Here is a 20,927-nt window from a genome sequence, read left to right as displayed (position 1 = left end):
TGACGAAATGTCTACAATAAAGATACCTAAATGTTGTACATTTGTCTCAATTTTCATCATGTGTGTTCTTGTAGATGGTTGTCTCCTGACAGGAATCACAGAGGTGTGAAGAATCATAGGTTAGTACCTTCTGTCGATTGTATGAGTTCAAGGTTTGTGTAGCAGGTCTACTGGCGGTGCTAGGTTTGGAGTATCGCCTAATCATGGGTCTGAGTGCGGGAGGTTTGGCTAAGTTAAAAGCACCTTGGTTTTGATAAGACACATTTGCTACACTCAGGAGTGATGCAAATGGTTTAGAAACAAACGAATGCAGTACTGGAAGCAGTTATAGTACTGACGTGATCAGTCAGTCACCCTCGGTGGGAGGTGCTCACGCCTCTGGCAGATTTGAGAGATCTCAAAAACTGGACTGGTTGTTTATGTAACTATTTCTTTCCAGGTGCTCCACTACTATTTCTCTTGATAATCGTTTCCATAACCTTACAATGCATGTTAGTAGCATTGTATGTAAGGTTTTGGAGACGATTGGCCTGTAATTCAGTGCCATCTGTTCCCCTTTTTTTTAATATTGAGACTACAATTCTTTCTTTTTCAGACCTTTGACAGCTCCCCTATTTCAGTCGATTTATTGCAGATTGCTGTTAGTGGTTCACACAGTTCCTCAGTCTTCTTTCGGAGATTTTATCTGATCCCATTGTCTTAGTGGTACAGCATCTAGTTCACTCAGTATTTTCATCATCTCTACGTCATGTTATCTGTATTGTCCAGTACTCGATGGTTCGCTCTCTCCCCCCCCCCCTCTCTCTCTCTCTCTCTCTCTCTCTCTCTCTCTCTCTCTCTCTCTCTCTCTCTCTCTCTCTCTCTCTCTCTCTCCCCCCCTCTCTCCCCCCCCCGACTCTGACAATGTGTGCGTGTGCTCGCGGCACTTCCTCTTAGTATGTACAAGTGCCTTTCCTATCTCGCTTTGCTCTCCAAATCCAGGTCATGATCACATTGACAGACACGCAACAACAAAAAAAAAAAGGTGTCCCAGCCTCGATGAGAAATACTAAAAGTTTAAGCAACAACTCATTGGGCAAGGAACGTTTACTTAACTAATCTCTGGGGAAGTAACGATGTAAGCTCACATGTACGTTCATACGCCTCGCTGAACACGCCAGGACACCTCTCAGCGCTGTCCTATAATATTATCCATGATGACCAGTGATCAGTTAAGGGTCAGACTTCCGTTTTCAGACCGAGTGTATATTGAGATATACTGTAACCTTTTAATTTACCTGATCAGTTTTATTTTACATTGTTTCCGTTATCCTCATGTCACTCTCCTTAACCCTGTCAATATCCCTGAAAATCTTGCATGTCCTGGTCATGGCAACCTTAGTTGTCTTTACCGGAGTCATAGGGGTTCATTCTTTTCATTTTCACCTCGTAATGGCCACGTCCTCATCTCTGGGACAGTAGAAATGCATTTGAATCTTTTTTCAGGCTCCTGAAAATTATGTTTTGTACAGAATTCTAAATGATTATTTAGGTTCCTGAATATTAACTGCCATTGTAAAGGCTGATGAAGTCCTACGATGTATGACTTCCTCCAGTTATATTTTGTGTCACTGTGATTACTAGATCTCTTTTCTCGTAATAAATGTAAATAACACCAACGACTCTTCTATAAATATAATATGTATTTTCTCTTAGAACTCCATCTCCCGTTATAATTCTCGTTTCCGGAACTGTGAAATCATACATCTATTAAAACTTAACTCCAGCTGCCACTTGTTTGACAGCCTCTGTAACCTGTTGTTTCTTGAGACACCATCTCTATCCTCTCCAGCTTGTCTTCTAAATAGTTTCACACTGCAAATTTAGACGCACAGAATTTGTTGTTCTCTGACTGGGGCTTCCTTCTTGATATTCATCCCGACACTTCTCTACTGTCACTCTTCTTCCTTCTTTCAGGTTTTCCTTGGGTCCATTAATTTTCCCTTGCACTTTTGCTTCCTCTTCCAGCTTGTGGATTAGTTTCTGATGAAAACTGTATCAAATGTTTAATTTTACTCCCGTAAACTGCAACCCACCATCCTCGTCTCTGCTTAGTCTGAAACTTTGTCAGTAACTCTGCTCGACACAGTCACCCACACCTTCCCTACCTACTCTTCTGTCTTCCGCATCCCTCCCAGCCACCTCTTGTCCATTAACCACCTCTTCTCTTATCAACCCAGACAAAATTCATTCCAGTGTCCTCCTTTTTCCGCTTTCCTAAAACCATCTTTAACACCTAATTAAAACTTCCGACTTGTCTATTTTCTCTGCCTGCTTTTCATTTCTTTTTTTTCTTCCAGGTAGTGAGGGTACACTGTCCTCCGATTGTACCGTCTCTCTCTCTCTCTTGTTTGCCTTCTGTGTGATGAGAATACACTAGTATCTAATAGCACCTCGTTTTTCTGCCTCGCTGGCTATTTGTCTTCACGAAGAAATGAATACCTCTTAAATATTCAAACCTCATTGATTATATTTTTCAATAAGGAGATGAACGAAATTAAACGCTGTTTTCCTTTGGCTAAAGTGGAGGAGTTAGTCTTTGTCACGGATGGCACCTGACATCAAAAGCAGGTTAAATAAACATGTGTTTGGCTGTGAAATTCACGCACCCATGAGTTTAAGTGCCATAAAGGAATATAATAACCGTATTGTGATATTCACGACTCGCAAAGTTAGTTTGTTGCTCGTGTGTGTGTTGAAGGGAAGGGGGGAGTGCGCCCTCTCGTGCATGCGAGCGTAAATTACGTCTTTGTATTGATGAGTTGAATTCTAGTTCCTGGAGCTGCCTCCTTAACTTTCGACAAACTGGTGCAAAATAACCAAGTGACAGCTGTATCCGAACACCTGTATGGAATACAGGGAAAAATAAGAGTTCCACTCCTATTTTTTCAGTTCATTCCCCGTCACCACTCTTGTCCTCTTGACTTTCGTAAGTAGGGCCCTATCCTCGCCTGCCTTCGCTATTTATCATAGTATTTTGTATATCGGCGATTTTATTCTCTCTTGATCTTTTTTCTTCTAGTGATGGAGCACTTAGTTCAGTCTTTTTAAGTAACTATTCTTCTCTGTTCAGGCTCCTCGCTGGATGTACGGCTCAGAACTTGATCAACATTCCCTTGAAAGAGTCAGTGCGGTGCTGCGTGCTCAGAAATGCGTCAGATGAATGAAGCAAAGCGTGTTGTTAACATGTGTTTAGTTATTGCGTATTGTTAACATGTGTTCAGTTATTGCGTGTTAACATGTGTTCAGTTATTATGATTGCAAAATAATAATTATTAAGGCTAATTTTGCTCTCTAGATTGGAATATTACTATGTATTTACAGCCTCCTTTTAACGTAGGCCAAATTGCAAATCTGAAGAATGTACGAGAACTCTTGCTGCCTGTACTAACTCAAATGTCTTAATTATTTGGGACACCTAAAATCTCAAACTTTAGAAAGTAGACGAAGCAGATACATCGTGATTTATACATGAAAATTTCTAGGGGAAATGGTTTTAAATCTACTTACTGAAATTACTCCTTAGAATAATGGCTGGGTCAGCAGTTGGTGTAAAATATCTCCAATGAAAAGTATGGGCTCAATCAGCAAGTAGATAAAGAGATAACGCAATTGGTGTATAAGATCAACAGTTACACGTTACTTTGCCTATAGATATAAAGGGAATTAAAAACAGCGTCCTTAATGTTTGTCTTTAAGACGGAATTTGTTAAGCTTCTCCACTTATTCCTTGAGACGCGCTGCGGTGCCTACGTTAGACTGCATTCATACTACAACCTCGCCATAAGTAACAGTCTCTCTACTAACAGTCTTCCTTTAATCCCCGTTGAGGAGAACTTTTATCTTCAGCAATCGTTGTATCTGCTCTTCCAAGATACAATCGCATCATATGAAGATTAAGCCCAGTAGTGGAATAAATGTGCTGCTAATACCAACACCGGGATGGATCAAACCATCATCTAGGAGAGTTGGTCTAAGACCAGGACGAGACACCGATGACATTCAGAATCAGCAACATGAAAATAACAAGAAGACAGAAAGACTAGAACACATTCAGTAGTGAAAAAAGTGCTACGCTATCCAGGAAAATCTCCAAATAGTCTCCATATAGATGGATGGTAACATGCTAAAAATGTTGATCACAACGTCAGACCGATATCGGAATATGCGAATGTGTTTGTACCGAGAAAAATGGGACAAAGAAATAAAAAAAAAACTACAAAATGGCTTCTAGCGCCAAGAAACGAGAGTAAAAGATTTAAAAATTGACCTCTGTGATTGATAAATGGAAAAGAGGAATTATGATAACCGCAAGTAGAATCAAATCATGCTAGAAAGATCATTCTTGGTACAATCAACATGGAGAACAAGAGACCACAGTTGTATGACCCCCCAAAAAAAAAGATAAATTACTGAAATAAAAATTATTCCAGAGTGAAAGAATTATACACAAGTGATAAACGTTCAGATTTGAACGCTTGTTTCTTTCTGACACATCACTGCCGTTGTAAATTTCCTTATTTGTGATTAAATGTACTTTAACCAAAAATCTGGAATAAGATTTAAAACCAAAAAAAAGAAAAAAAAACTGAAAGCGTCAAGAAACTGACGATTATGATAGCCTGCAACTTTGATGGAATTATAGGACACTTGTGATGACTGTACACTTTTGTCAAGTCACATATTGCATGAATAATGGTAAATGCTTTTTTTTCTTTTTTTTTTGGGGGGGGGTCGCTTCAAAGGGAAACGACCTGTGAGTTGAATAAAATATATGACAATTTAATCCTTGAATTTTACGAAATATTATAATGACTCACGTCTGACGGTGAGATGAACAGCGTTACTGGTGGTTCTACCCTCAGTGTTGGCAGCGGTGCAGGTGTAAGTGCCAGAGTGGCGCCGCTGTAGGTTCCTCAGCACCAGTGCCAGCCCGTTCATCACCACACCTGCACTCATGTTGTGCACCAGCTCCACTCCCTGCAACGACATGCAACACAGTGCTTCATGGAAGTGCCTTGTTGCGGGTGAAGGGTTCTTGAAGCACATGGATTTAGACCTGCTCATCCTCTCCTTGGATCAAACCGGATGAAATGGCGTATTGAGGAGAAGTTTGAAAACAGAAGCACGCGTGTCAAAACAAGTTTTGAACAAGACAACTTTTCTCTCCGTGTAGAGCTTCATAAGCTTATCAAACTTCATAAGCTTGATAAGGATAAAGCTGTACGCTGAGCGAAATGTTCTTCCAATAAAATAATTGTTTTGCAACATGTGGGTTTCTTTTATCCTTGAATCAAAACCCATTACCCTGAATTTCCGGCGCAGTATGTCTCTTACGGGTTTAGTGCTTCCCTAGTGAATAATAAAATGCACAGTAACAGGTAATTGCACAAAAAATCCTCGTTTCTATGTTTTAAATAAAAATCATCTGCAACGGAAGTAACGTTGCAAGAGTTGACTGGCCTCTGTGGGTTTAGCGCCTCTCCCATGGTTAAAATAATGAATCACTGCCCGTTAAACGTGACTCGAATTATGATGCAACAGCAATAGGCAGGAATTGAAGGGAATGAGTGTTAATTAGGCCTTGCAATAACTTAGGTATAGGATAGACAGGTCCTGCAGTAACGTAGGTATGTGATAGTCAGGTCTTGACTAATATATTTTGCAGTAACGTATTTGTGATGGTCAGGTATTGAAGCAACGTAGGTATGTGTGCTAGTTAGGTCCTGCAGTAATGAACGTAGGTATGATAGGTTCTGCAGTAATGTACGTGTGTGTGATAGGTTCTGCAGTAACGTTGGTGTATGTGATAGGTCCTGCAGTAACGTTGGTGTATGTGATAGGCCCTGCATTAACGTTGGTGTATGTAATAGGTCCTGCATTAACGTTGGTGTATGTGATAGGTCCTGCATTAGCGTTGGTGTATGTAATAGGTCCTGCATTAACGTTGGTGTATGTGATAGGTCCTGCATTAGCGTTGGTGTATGTGATAGGTCCTGCAGTAACGTTGGTGTATGTGATAGGCCCTGCATTAACGTTGGTGTATGTAATAGGTCCTGCATTAACGTTGGTGTATGTGATAGGTCCTGCATTAGCGTTGGTGTATGTGATAGGTCCTGCAGTAACGTTGGTGTATGTGATAGGCCCTGCATTAACGTTGGTGTATGTGATAGGTCCTGCATTAACGTTGGTGTATGTGATAGGCCCTGCATTAACGTTGGTGTATGTGATAGACCCTGCATTAACGTTGGTGTATGTGATAGGTCCTGCAGTAACGTTGGTGTATGTGATAGGTCCTGCAGTAACGCCGGTGTATGTGATAGGTCCTGCAGTAACGCTGGTGTATGTAATAGTCCCTGCAGTAACGTTGGCGTATGTGAAAGGTCCTGCAGTAACGCTGGTGTATGTAATAGTCCCTGCAGTAACGTTGGCGTATGTGAAAGGTCCTGCAGTAACGCTGGTGTATGTAATAGTCCCTGCAGTAACGTTGGCGTATGTGAAAGGTCCTGCAGTAACGTTGGCATATGTGATAGGCACTGTAGTAACGTAAGATGTACACGTGTGGTGGTGGAGAGTAGTATTGTGTTAATAATGACGCAGGAAAAGTGGTCCTGACACTTGTCTCAGGCACACAAGTAGCAATAACAATTTACCAGATGGTCAACACATAATCACCCACAGTCGCATTTCATCAAGCGGTGAGGATAAGATGTGCTTTCTGTATGTGTTGCAGACTGAAGTTACAGCTTGTAAAATGACATGCTCGGAAGTGCAGGATTTCGTGAGTAATTAATATTATTATTTTAAAATAACAGGAATAAAATTATTCATAAAGGCTACTGTACGAAGTTATGAGCATAATTAAATTTTATGAGCAGTTGTAACTGCATTTTTTGACAGAACTTTTATGAAAGCGTTTGAGAGGGAGCTTTGGTGTACGTAGGTGAGAATATCATATTATAAGAGTATGTTCGCTTGTGTAGTGTTTGGACTCGCGTATTGATAATACTCGCTGAAGTGGGAGTACAAATGCAATATTAACAAAGCAAACTTTAATTCACACAACGTTTAGCTCACAGGTTACCTATGTTTTGGACAGGTACACGAGTGGTTGTCGGTGGGTGAGATTTGGACTTGCCTAGCATGGGCCAGTAGGCATGCTGCAATTGTCCTTGGTTCTTATGTTCGTTTCAAGCCAACGAAACGTTGTCCAATCAAAGGGTTACCCGCTATACGCCTCTGTACTACTGTACGTGTTGGCATATTTTTGCCATTTTAAACCGTAAACACTGGATTATGGAGTAGAGCCTCGGAGCACACAGGTTATGATGCGGCCTGCAAGCAGGCAGCACTACTGTATTTTTATGTGCAAAATTTTATTATTGAATGATATGAGTTCTTTAGGATGGCAGTATAATGACGGCACTGGAGCTGGGTTATGTCTATTAATGGCGCCTATGATCGTCGCACTTACAGACCGATCTCACAACAGACCTAAATTGAAAAGGGAACATTACAACAGTAAGAACTATTAAGAAACAAGATACTGCATACTGAGTGTACATAGAAATTTATAGGTTTTACCCAGATCTTGGGCATTCATAAGACAGAAAAGATCAGTAATCTTGCCAGGATGGAAAATCTTGCGTTTCATATTCGTACAACAGGATGATTACCTGTCAAGTTTAGCCAGTTATGAGTAAATGAGTGGGACGATAGTGTCTCCCATTGTGGATGAAGGACACTGTACTCACATTATGGTGCCAGTCGACGCGATGGAAGGTCGGGTTGGCCTCGATGTTGCACTCGAAGTAAACGTCGTCTCCCTCCTTGATGAGGTCAGGGTTCATGTTCTTGCCCAGCCCCAGGCCCACCACAGGCGCGTCTGCAACACAATACTGGTTAATAATGGCTACCTACTTCGTGAGGGTAGTGTAGAAAGGCACAGGTTTGTGTACTTTCCTAATTGTGGTTGCAGGGGTCGCGACATAGCTCCTGGCCCCTCCTCTTCATTGCTCGCTATTAGGTCCTTTCTCGCTGCTCCATGAGCTTTATCATACCTCGTCTGAAAACTATGGTTCCTGCCTCCACTACGTCACATGCCAGACTACTTCACTTCCTGACAACTCTGACTAAAGAAATACTTCCTAACATCCCTTTGACTCGTATGAATCTTCAACTTCCAAATGGGACTCCTTGTTTCTCTGTCCCATGTCTGGAACATTCTGTCTCTGTCCACCTTGTCAATTCCTCGCAGTATTGTGTGTGTGTGTGTGTGGTTGGTGTGTGTGTGGTTGGTGTGTGTGTGTGTGTGTGTGTGTGTGCCTGTCTGTCTGTCTGTCCTGGTATGTAGCAGGTCCACCGCTATAACACTCATCCATGAAGCTTAATATATAAATATTTTATAGACAGCACTTGTGTGACTCCTCTGTACCAGTGGCACCATCTGTGACTTTCTCTTCCCACAGCACCAGAAGCTTTCATAGCACATGTACTGTGTTATCCTCAACGCCAGTTAGAAGTACATAGTCCTTAGTAGATAGCCTTTGTGTGGAGGTTAAAGTCCTCTGCTGTCTGTCTTTCTCATGTATTCTCCTCTTCCTTTCCCCATTCCTCTTCCTCTTATTCTTTCACTCCCTTTTTCTCTTTCCTCTCCACTTTTTTCCTTTTTTTCTAAACATCCTCTTCCTTTTCCTCTTCCACTCTCTCTCCCAACCTATCTTCCTCTGCCTAATTATCCCTTCTCTTACCATCACAAATGTCATTAATCAACGCAACCTGTTGAAATCAGGCTAATTAAATGCTTAACAAAATATTCTCTGCTAATGTTAAGAGCACATTATTCACCCTCTTAGCTTTGATGTCACCAGGAGCTTCCGTCTGAAGGAATGTTATAGTTTTTTTTAGTCTGTTGCATTAGCAGGAGATGGTAAATTACGCCAGAGGTCCCTGGGGGATGTGGCCGGGTCGCCGAGTCTAGAATAATATTCTAGTTTCTTCTGTAGTGTGTGTGTGTGTGTGTGTGTGTGTGTGTGTGTGTGTGTGTGTGTGTGTGTGTGTGTGTGTGTGTGTGTGTGTGTGTGTGTGTGTGTGTGTACTCACCTAATTGTAATAACCTAATTGTGGCTGCAGGGGTCGAGACTCGTCTCCTGGCCCCACCTCTTCACTGACCGCTACTGGGTCCTCCCTCTCCCTGCTCCATGAACTTTATCATACCGCGTTTTAAATCTATGTGTGGTTCCTGCCTCCACTACATCGCTTACCAGACTATTCCACTTCCTAACAACTCTGTGGCTGAAGAAATACTTCCTGACATCCCTTTGGCTCATCTGAGTCTTTAGCTTCCAATTGTGACCCCTTTTTTCTGTTCCCATATCTGGAACATCCTGTGCGTGTGTGTGTCTGTGTCTGTGTGTGTTTGTGTGTACACTCGCCTCTTTGTACTCACCCATTTGTGGTTGCAGGGGTCGGGGCTTAGCTCCTGGCCCCACCTCCCCCACCTCTTCGCTGATCGTTACGAGGTCCACTGCTTCAAGAGTCTCATCGTATCTCATCTTAGCGTGTACGCGCGCGTGCATGAGAGGGGGGAGAGGGAGAAAGGGGAAGAGAGGGGGCGAGAGAGGGAAGGAGAGAGAGAGAGAGAGAGAGAGAGGGAGGCAGAGAGAGAGAGGGAGGGACAAAGGATGGAAGGAGGGAGTGAGGGACTGGGATTTGCAGAGGTGTGTGTATACTCGCCTATCTGTACTCACCTATTTGTGGTTGCAAGGGTCGATACTCGGCTCCTGGACCCGCCTCTTCACTTATCGCTACTAGGTCCTCTCCCTGCTCCATGAACTTGATCATACCTCTTCTTAAAGCTATGTATGGTTCCTGCCTCTACTACATCACTTGCCAGACTATTCCACTTCCTGACAATTCTATGAGAGAAGAAATACTTCCTAATATCTCTTGTTTCTGTGTCCCCTTGTTTCTGTGTCCCCTCTTTGGAACATCCTGTCTCTGTCCACCCTATCTATTCCTCGCAGTATTTTATATGTCGCTATTATGTCTCCCTTAACCCTCCTGTCCTCCAGTGTCGCCAGGCTGATTTTCCTTAACCTTTCTTCGTAGGACATTCCAATTAGCTCTGGAACTAGCCTTGTTGCAAACCTTTGCACTTTCTCTAATTTCTTGACGTGCTTGACAAGGTGTGGGTTCCAAACTGGTGCTGCATACTCCAGTATGGGCCTGACGCACACCGTGTACGGTGTCTTGAACGATTCCTTACTGAGGTATCGGAACGCTATTCTAAAGTTTGCCAGGCGCCATATGCTGCAGCAGTTATCTGGTTGATGTGTGCTTCCGGAGACGTGCTCGGTATTATACTCGCCCCAGAATCTTTCTCCTTGAGTAAGGTTTACAGTCTTTGGCCACCTGGCCTATACTCTGTCTGCGGTCTTCTTTGCCCTTCCCCGATCTTTACGACTTTGCATTTGGCGGGGTTAAATTCGAGAAGCCAGGTCCTGGACCACGCGTCCAGCCTGTCCAGGTCTCTTTGTAGACCTGCCTGATCCTCATCTCATTTAATTCTCTTCATTAACTTCACATCATTTGCGAACAGGGACACTTCTGAGACTATCCATTCCATCATGTCATTCACTTACACCAAACATAGCACTGGTCCTAGGACCGACCCCTGTGGGACCCCGCTCGTCACAGGCACCTACTGTGATACCTCATCACGTGCCATGACTCGTTGTTGCCTCCCTGTCAGGTATTCTCTGATCGATTGCAGTGTCTTTCCTGTTATACGTGCCTGATCCTTTAGCTTCTGCACTAATTTATTTTGAGGAACTGTGTCGAAGGCCTTCTTGCAGTCCAAGAAAATGCAGTCAACTCACTCCTCCCTCAAGTGTCTTATTTCTGTTTGTGACACAGAATTTGCCTTCTATGAATCCTTGCTGGCTGTCGTTTATAACCTTATTCCGTTCCAGGTGCTCCACCATTCCTCCTGATAATCTTCTCCATGACTTTGCGTACTATACACGTCAGTGACACTGGTCTGTAGTTTAGGCCTTGTTTCTGTCTCCTTTCTTAAAAATGGGGACTACCTTTGCCGTCTTCCATACCTCGGGTAGTTGCCTAGTTGTATGTGTGTGTGTGTGTGTACGAGAGAGAGAGAGAATGTGCTCGCATAAGTGAAGGTAGTCAAGGCCCATCGAATCTGCATGACTATAGAATTTTTTTTACGAGAGGAAAAAATCAGTTTGTTATGATAGCTCTTTGTCTAGGCCTAGGTTTCCTGTGAAGAGGATGACCAAACTGTTTGATGAGAGAGGGAGCGGGGGAGGGGGATAATTCATATATGGAGAGAGGCAAGGCAAGGGAGATGAAGCCTAACAGAATCGACAAGTAGAGATAGACACGGACATGAAGACAGATATAAAGGTGCTCACTTATCTGTTGTTGCAGGGGTCGACTCACAGCTCTTGGCCCCGCCTCTTCTCTGGACGCTACTAGATCCACTTTCTCCCAGCTTCAAGAACCTTATCGTACCTCCTCTTAAAGCTATGAATGGATTACGCCTCTACTACTACTACTACTACTACTACTACTGTTACTACTACTGCTACTACTACTGCTACTACTACTACTACTACTACTACTACTACTACTACTACTACTATTATATATTCCACTTTCTAACAATTCTAAAAATGAATAATTACTCCCTAACATTCTTACGACTCATTTGAGTTTTCAACTTCCAGTTATGCCCTCTTGTTGTTATATCCTATCTGTGAAACATTACGTATGATACTCACCTCAAGATCCTTCTTGAGTGAGGTTTGCAGCCTTTGTTACCCCCTTCCCTTCCCGAGCCTATACTCCGTCTACGGTCTTTGTCCTTCCCTAAGCTTTATAGCTTTGCTCATACTGGGGTTAAACTCCAGGAGTCATTTGTCAGACCAGACCTGTAGCTTGTACAGACCACTTTGTAGCCTTTCTTGGTCCTCGTCCGCTTGTATTCTCATTAGTTTCACGTCTTCTGCGAACGGGGACACCTCTGACGCTATCCCTTCCGTCATGTCATTCACGTACAAAAAACAACGTACAAGAAACAACACCGGCCTTAGGACTGATCCCTGTGGAACCCCACCCGTCACGTGCACCCATTTCGACACCTCGTCACGGACTATCGCTCGTTGTTTCCTTCCTGTCGGGTATTACCTGATCCATTGTAGCATTTTTCCTGTTATTCCTGCCTGTTCTAATAGCTTTTGAAAAGTTCCCCCCTCCCCCCCAAAAAAGAGGCAATCCTCTCTCTCCTCTCTTACTTCTGTTATCCTATGGAACAGGATTTTCCCCGAGTTCGTGCTGGTTGTCATATATGAACCCATTCCTTTCTAGGTGTTTTCACTACTCTTCTCTTGATAATCTTCTCTATGACTTTACATAATGTACATGTTAGTGACACTGGTCTGTAGTTTAAGGCTGCCTGTCTCTCCTTTCTTAAAAAATGGGACCACATTTTCTGTCTTCCACACCTCTGGAAGTTGTCCTGTTTCGAAAGACTTTGAAGATTGCTGCTAGCTGCACACACGGTGCCTCTGCTTCCTCTCTCATGACCAACGGAGAGATTATCTGGTCCCACCACCCTCGAGGTATCTAACTCACATCAGTTTCTTCACTTCATCGACGGTTGTGTGTATTCAATACTTGCTGGTGGACAGTACCGTCTCGGTTTTCTGGCAACCTTACGGTGTCCTCTGGGAATACCATTTTATATCTCGTGCTGAGCTCTTCACAGTCTTCTTGGTGATTTCTTGTGAGCTTCCCGCCTTCCGTCTTCAGCCTTATTACCTGATCCTTGACTGTTGTTTTCCTATGATGTGTCTATATAATAACCTTGGATCAGATTTGTCTTTCGGTGCTATGTCATTCTCGAACTGCCGTTGAGCCTCCTTTCTTATCCATGTATACTCGGTTTTGGCTCTTTGGCTCAGCTCTTGGAATTCTTTGCCTTCTGTACTTTTTCCATGTTCTACCACACCTGGCTTTGGCCTCATTCTCGTCTTCCCCTTGTTTCTAATTCCCCTGAGTACGAACTTCTCTGCCTCCCTGCACTTTATGGCCGTGTGTGTGTGTGTGTGTGTACTCACCTATTTGTACTCACCTATTTGTGGTTGCAGGGGTCGAGTCCTAGCTCCTGGCCCCGCCTCTTCACCGGTTGCTACTAGACCCTCTCTCTCCCCGCTCCATGAGCTTTATCAAACCTCGTCTTAAAACTGTGTATGGTTCCTGCCTCCACTACGTCATTTTCTAGGCTATTCCACTGCCTTACAACTCTATGACTGAAGAAATACTTCCTACTATCTCTCTGACTCATTTGTGTCTTCAACTTCCAATTGTGGCCTCTTGTTTCTGTGTCCCCTCCCTGGAACATCCTGTCCTTGTCCACCTTGTCTATTCCACGCAGTATTTTATATGTCGTTATCATGTCTCCCCTGTGTGTGTGTGTGTGTGTGTGTGTGTGTGTGTGTGTGTGTGTGTGTGTGCGCGTGTGCGTGTGCGTGTGCGTGTGCGTGTGCGCGTGCGTGCGTGTGTGTGCGCGCGCGCGTGTGTGTGCGCGCGCGCGTGCACGGGTGTGTTGAATATGAAATATTTTTCTACAATAGCCGAAAAGAGGTACATCACACAGAGTTGGTTAATGTGTCAACAAATCAAACACCTTCAAATGGTATCTGACAGGTGCCTCAGAGGAATATATATATATATATATATATATATATATATATATATATATATATATATATATATATATATATATATATATATATATATATATATATATATATAAACTAGAAAAATCACACTGGAGTATCTGGGAGATTACTACAATCCTTGTAGATCTTGCAGTGCAATTAATGAAGAGTACTCGATCCCCCGTCCGTTTATCACGAGCAATCATTCAGTGCAACCTGCCAGCAGAGTAGCATTTAGATCGTGCAGAAAAAAAAGCGAAATGCAGTGGGAGCAAATAATGAACATTTAGATGGGAAAACAGGTAGTATCCTGATCTGTAGTGCACTAATATAGTGTCGCTCTTGAAGCAGGAACATACAGGAGAAGAATGAAGCAGCCGATCATGCGTAAGGTTCACTAGTGTGTCTGGCTTTTAGAAGAGGCATGGCTTGTAACCAGGCTACCCAGCGTTTTGAGGTATCTGTAGCTGAGTGGCTTAAGGCGTCACGCCACTCTCACGGCCAGCAGCAAACGTGGGTTCGGATCTTTCTGGCCTCCATCTTTGTGTATATACCTCCGCTTATTTCTGCGTGGTGCATTGAGATATATATATATATATATATATATATATATATATATATATATATATATATATATATATATATATATATATATATATATATATATATTAATGTCGTGCCGAAAATGTAAAACTGGTCAATTAGCAAGAAGTCGTTTAAAATTAAGTCCTTTCTGAAATTTTCTCTTATACGTTTAAAGATATATTTTTTTCATTAATGTTAATGTAAAAATTTTTAATTTTGACCAAAAGAATCTTAGAAAACTTACCTAACCTTATTATAACAAGAACAATTTATTTTAGCCTAACCCAACTAAATATATTTTAAATACGTTTACAATAATTTAGTACTAAACAAACAAAATCAAATATACTTTTTTCGTTAGGTTCAGAATGATTTTGGCGAAATTATTGCATATACAAATTTTCACTTGTCCTATATGGCAAGATGAGCGTTGCTATTTAAGCCAAGATCGCAAGTTCTGCCTATTCGGCACGATATATATATATATATATATATATATATATATATATATATATATATATATATATATATATATATATATATATATATGCCAACGAAAAAAAGTCGTAATGAACGATTGTAACTTAATTTCGTATTATATATTATATAATTATTATGGTCGCAGCTTTGTGCTTCACCGACGCATGAAAAAAGTCGAGCTCAAACACCATTACCTTAGGCTCACACTTCTCGTCTCTACTACTACTATTATTATTATTAGACAAACCCGTAGGGATTATACACAACCCGTTGCATGGAAAGCAATCAAGTTTGATCCAAGAGGAGAGGGAGGCTGCAATTCCAGAAAGAGGACTCGACCATCATCAAAGCAAGCCTCTATGAAGTGTGCAGACGATAAAGTCTGCGATTGCTAACTGATAAGGGAATCATGGCGAAATTTCTTCAGTAGTACCACATGTCACAAATCCAGCAGAGCATCTGGTAGGTCCAGTGGCCCTTGTATAGGCAGGTATCATCGTATATTAATGCACAAAATACAGTTGATAGCATTTCATTGAGAAACAATTTCGTTCACCAGCGTCTTGAATCAGTTCTGCTGGTACTTAGACAAATATGACAAGTTGCAGTCAGTACCTAGAATATCGTAAGACTTTATAACTGCAGCGTGTTGATGCCTGCAGTTAGTGCGTTCTCTGTTACAACGCCTTGATGCTGCATGTTCGTGGTGTATTATATGAAACAGAAGTAAAAGGCCACTGATCTGACACCTTTATTTAATCTGCGAATTTGGGAAAAACTGAAACCACGAGGACACAAAAGTTATTTGACCTTCCAACAGCATACAGTGACATGGAAGTTTCCTGCTTCCAACAGCACTAGGACATGCAAGTTATTGGGTCTCCCAGCTCCTCCTAGGACACGTAAGCTAATTGGTTAGAAATAACACTAGGAACCAAAAACTTTATACTTGATGGTAAGTTACTAGGGAAGCATCTGAGAACGGACGCTGAAAACACCTGAAAACTGGTCATAAGACAACAATTGGGAACTAACCCCAAAAACAGTTGAGAACTAACCGCAAAAACAGGTGTGAAAAAACAAAGGTCGCTGAGAACTGGTCAAGAGCAGCTGGGAAGTGACAACAGATGTGAGATAACCTTTACACATTATTATTACTACACTTATAATGATAATTATAATATAATAAAGGTAATTATTATTGGCTTTGCATTTCACTTAAAATATCTTCTCAATTATTTAGCTGCAAGCTAGAACTTAACTGATAAAAACTATTATTATTACTTTTAGTAGTAGATGAAATACTGGTATTACGTTATTTTATAGCTATTTGTGCGTATATTGCTAATATATTATATGCACAATAAAATATTATATACTATAACGGACATGTTTTGAAATGGACAAACTATGTTTACGGCTGAGGCTTTTGCCCTCGTCTCCCCTCGACTAAAAATAGAAAGCGAAAGGAAAAAAAGACTAAAGTTGATAAGTTAAACACTCGCGATAGTTTTGTAAACATCGACAGATACGCGAATTGTAGTTACCTACTTGCCTACCTACCTGGAGTCTGCCTATTTACCTGGAGGGTGTTCCGGGAGTCAACGCCCCCGCGGCCCAGTCTATGACTAGGGCTCCCGGTTAGATTATTAGGGTAAGATTCGTCAGGTAATAGGACAATGGTTTCCCGACCCGGATGCTAGTCAAATGATTACCCGCCGCTGGAGCTTCTGGTTATCTGACCGAGGCCTTCCGCTGGCTTACCGGTCCTACCACATTTAAAAATTAAGATAAACTATAATGGTGGTAGGCTTTTAGGTGGATCAGCGCCTCATCTTGTAAAATAGCTTCTACAATAATAACAAATACTCCAGCAAAACTATGGGACATTCCAAGTGAGAAATTTTTTGTGTCAAAACTGTATCTTTTTGGAAAATAAAGTATCAATTTTATATTATTCTTATATGGTGCTATTTTAAAACCCCTACAAGCCACCTTAAGTTGGGTGATACCTGTGGATTTAGAGATTGTGAAAAATCTGCACTACGAAACACAGGGAAGGGGGGAGGAGGGAGAATGTCCGGGGGAGGGTGTACCAGTGAACTGTTTGGAAAGGAGTACCCCAGGGGCTAGGGACGGGAGGGAGAAAAACAGAGAACAGTGAGGAAGCTCTCTTGAGGGTTCCCCTCAAGGAAGGTTCCTTGATGTTGGTGAGGGGCTCTTGATTTAGGGAATTGGATCTGTGCTCCAGTTCCCCGAATTAAGCCTGTGAGCTGAAGCGCTTCCCCCTTGATTATAATAATAATCTCTTGAGGGTTCTGTAGAGTACCGTGAAGTAACGTCTTCACGGTACTCTACAGAAGGATTAGGAGAACATGGAAAGAAGTTTAAAAAAAAAAGTTATGGACAGCACGATTAGAGTTTCAGATTTTGCCGGCGAAGCGGCTAGGTTACCGGGCGCCTCCATAACCATCCTTTGTACAGTAGCGCAAGACAATGTGGATATACAAAAGGCCTAGGAACTAGGCTTTGAAATTGTTAACAGGATTACGTCCAAATTTATATCTTCAATTGATTTACCTGTTACAAACTAATTTAGCAAATTTGCTTAATATGTTTGGTATCTTACTTTCATTAATATTATATCTTGACATAACACATAGGTCATTATAATACATGTATTTTCCTAAACGGGAAGTTTGGCCATTTGCAACTAGAAAACGCGCACTCGCGCGCGCACACATATACATGCACACGCACATAGTCACGCACACCCCAACAATGTCACATATGTCATAGACATGTACATGAATTAGCACACACAGTGGCAAAGACCCAGAGTTTGGTCGTGAGTCTAGTGGAGACACTGAGCATGCTTCCCTACACTTGTTGCTCCTATACACCTAGAAGTAAAATACTTACCTTTAAGATAGCAAATTGTTGTCAACTTTATCCTGGGGAAGACCAAGCCAATAAGCCACACTAATTGGTCTGGGTTAACCTGGGTTACCAACCCTCCGGATTAATCATCTGTATAAGGTATTTTCTTGAATTATTTGAATCGAAAAGAACAATTAAGAGATCTAGAAATTAATGAAACGTTCCGTCAGTGCAACGTGTCCTTAATAAAGGTATCTGATAGTGCATACATGTAGCATACGTGTCTTTTACCGACAAAAATATAAAAAATGGTTATAATCATAGCCATAATAGTTTTCAAAGAAGTGGACCGGTAAGCCAGTGGAAGGCCTCGGTCAGGTGACCAAAACCTGTGGGTCATCAAATGGCTAAGACCCGCGTCAGGAAACACTTGTCCTGTTTCCTGACAAACCTTTTACCGACATCTTGTCGGTATCACCATACTATTCCACCAAGGTGGGAAGTGGAGACAAATGGCACAAAGCCGACAAGTGGTGAAAATGACGCAACTGCAGAGAGGAACATTAACAAGACGTTTAACCCGTGGACAAGCTTCTTCATTCATTTGAATAAATGGTTTTAAAAACAGACTAGTTAATAAATGAGACACTTATGCAACATTTGGGTATGTTTATTGTGGAAACGTTTCTCCAGCCAGTGGCTTTTTCAGCCCAACGCAGAGAAAGGTGGAGTTTGAGGTTACCAGTCGTCCTTCAGCCTGGAGTCGATGTGTTCAGTCCATCAGTCTTGATAAAATTGCCCAGAATAAGGCTGTCCACAGGAAAAATGTCTCAATTAATCTCTCTGCACTGCTGTTTTCAATAAGTGAAAGGTTGTTGTTACTCACAGAAGACGACAAGAGTGACGGTGTCTGTGAGAGGGGCGTGGTGGAGGGCTGGGTTGGCTCCTGTACACGACAGCGTCGCTCCGTCGTGCTGACGACTTACTACTATCGTCAGCGTCGCCGTCGTTACGTTTCCCCCGTCCTCTATCTGCGGGAGAAACCACGCGTGTGGTGAGGGCAGGAAGGGGTTGTGGCAGGGAAGGCGGTGAGAGGAGACTGTTTGAGGTTTGTATCAAGTAATGAAAAACAACTTGTTCCATCATTTCAATTTCCTATTTTCAAAGTTATAACCTCGGAAATTTGTCAAATGTCAGGTGGGGTGGTTGTTGTAAGAGTGGTGGAGTGGTTGTTGGGGGCTCTTGGAGTTGTTTAGGGAGATGGTTGTGGGGGTGGTAGCAGTTCTGCGGTTGTTGGGTACTTGTGGTGATGTAGTTCTGGGTTTCCTGTGGGATGGTTTTCGTTGTATGACTAGAGTGATCTAGGTGGGGCAGGGTATGTGTGAAGGAGAGGGCAGTAAAATGACAACTGAAGGAGGAGGCTGTGGAAGGATAGGGATAAAACAGTGTAAAAAAAATTTGCTTTGATGCACCGTGGATAACGGGGGAAGAGACGGGAGAGGGAGATAGTGTGGGACTGTCGTAGTATAATGAGATACATGATACAGCGTATGTGATGAGAGAGGAGGGGGAGAAAGCATGGGAGGGTGAAGGCAGTATAATGAGAGAATGATACTCACAGCGTGGGTGACATGGGGGAGGCGAGCGTGGGCGCGCCACCAGGTGAGGTGGGCGGGTGGGTGGGAACCCACAGCTCGACACACTAGACGCAGGGTGGTCCCCGCCCGCACTCCCGCACCACCGCCCACCACCCGCACCTCCACCGGCGATACTATCAAGGCAAGAAATAAATTATAAATTAAATCTAACGACAAGAATAATACAATAATAATAATAATAATAATAATAATAATAATAATAAAATAATAATATCTTCTTAAGGCAGCGAGATATTGTTGGAAAGTAATGTCACATACTAATTATAAAAGCAATCTATTTTATAACTGCAAACTTACCAGTTCTTGCAGTGCTTATCTTGTACAGTAAAATCTACCCACACACTAAGTTCAGACACACTGCAGCTCAAGCTTTCATTGAGACAACGTTTCGAGCTTCATGAAGTCATGGCGTGGACTTGATAAGAGATCTAAACCGATCGGAAAAGTTTCAAAAGAGCGTTCTGCAATATGTCTCATTTCCTCGCCATTCTCAGCTATACAGTTAGCTCCAATGAACTCCTAGGTTAAGTCGTGTCCTACCCATTTCACGGACATCTACTTGTTGAATTCTCGACTCGGCATAAGATTTACCTGCCACTGCGGCGCCTCTGTCGAAATTCATCATCTCATTACACCATAATTGCACAACTTTGTACGTTTCCTGGCAATTCTTGGAAACTGCATTGCCAGACGTATCGCAGCCGAATTTTTTTTTTAATTTTGAAATTAATGGTTAAGTTTTCATACGTTCATGTCATTCGGTCTAACCCATCGCAACGATTAAATTGATTAAATTGATTAAAAACATAAAAATTGTTCATGGATAAATGTCGTGCTTATAGAAACCTGCTTTGGAAAACTGTCCTAAGCACTCTAGATCCAAACCAGTTTTTGGTAAAACTGAACGACAAAGCGTACGATGTTTGTAGGAACTCTATATAACTATTAAAGCTGAGACAGATCAGATATATGGAGAGTTAGAGCGTAGATGACTAAACAAGAAGAAGAATGCCGAAGAAAAATGAGGAGAGAGAGAGAGAGAGAGAGAGAGAGAGAGAGAGAGAGAGAGAGCGAGCAAAGATAAATATAATACCAGAGAGAAGCATGAAAGGAACAAAAAAACAGTTCGAGAAATTTGTTAAAAAATCCAAATTACATTTTCACATACGCAAAATCCAAGTTCTAAGCCTCCCTACGATATATAGAAATAAAACTAGTTGCATGAATCTTATTTACGCCGGTGTGGTCCAGTGGTTGACACACTGGCCTGCGAGTTTGAGGACTCACTTGCCCTGGGTTCGAGCCCCACCCGTTCTGAGATTTATTTCAGTCAGTGTTATTACGATTTTGTGATTAAGTCTTTCAGTATAGAAATGAGCGAAATGTTAAAATAACAATTTGAATCAATGTTCAGAAATTCCATAGATCCTGGATAAATGAAAGTCCAGATAATTCTTCCCATATTACAAATTTGACATTACCACAAATCATAGGTACTGGAAGAATGTACTCAAAACGAGCACATCATAAGAAAAGCAGG

At 42.0% G+C, this 20,927-nt stretch overlaps 1 protein-coding gene across 1 annotated transcript in view; it reads right to left on the bottom strand.

Annotated features, from left to right (window-relative positions):
- LOC128687392 (uncharacterized) overlaps positions 1–20,927 on the bottom strand; it is a 93,529-nt gene that overhangs the window by 16,079 nt on the left and 56,523 nt on the right. The window contains exons 6-9 of the mRNA XM_070092576.1: positions 19,349–19,500; positions 18,616–18,760; positions 7,794–7,924; positions 4,860–5,019 (exon numbers count right to left, since the gene is read on the bottom strand). Of these exons, the coding sequence (XP_069948677.1) occupies positions 4,860–5,019; positions 7,794–7,924; positions 18,616–18,760; positions 19,349–19,500 (588 nt within the window). The remainder of the gene's footprint in view (positions 1–4,859; positions 5,020–7,793; positions 7,925–18,615; positions 18,761–19,348; positions 19,501–20,927) is intronic.

The sequence above is a fragment of the Cherax quadricarinatus genome, chromosome 40 (assembly GCF_038502225.1).
Source record: "Cherax quadricarinatus isolate ZL_2023a chromosome 40, ASM3850222v1, whole genome shotgun sequence".
Classification (NCBI taxonomy): Eukaryota; Metazoa; Arthropoda; class Malacostraca; order Decapoda; family Parastacidae; genus Cherax; species Cherax quadricarinatus.
The sequence above is the reverse complement of the archived record's forward strand: the minus strand, read 5'-3'. Positions and strand labels throughout refer to the sequence as shown.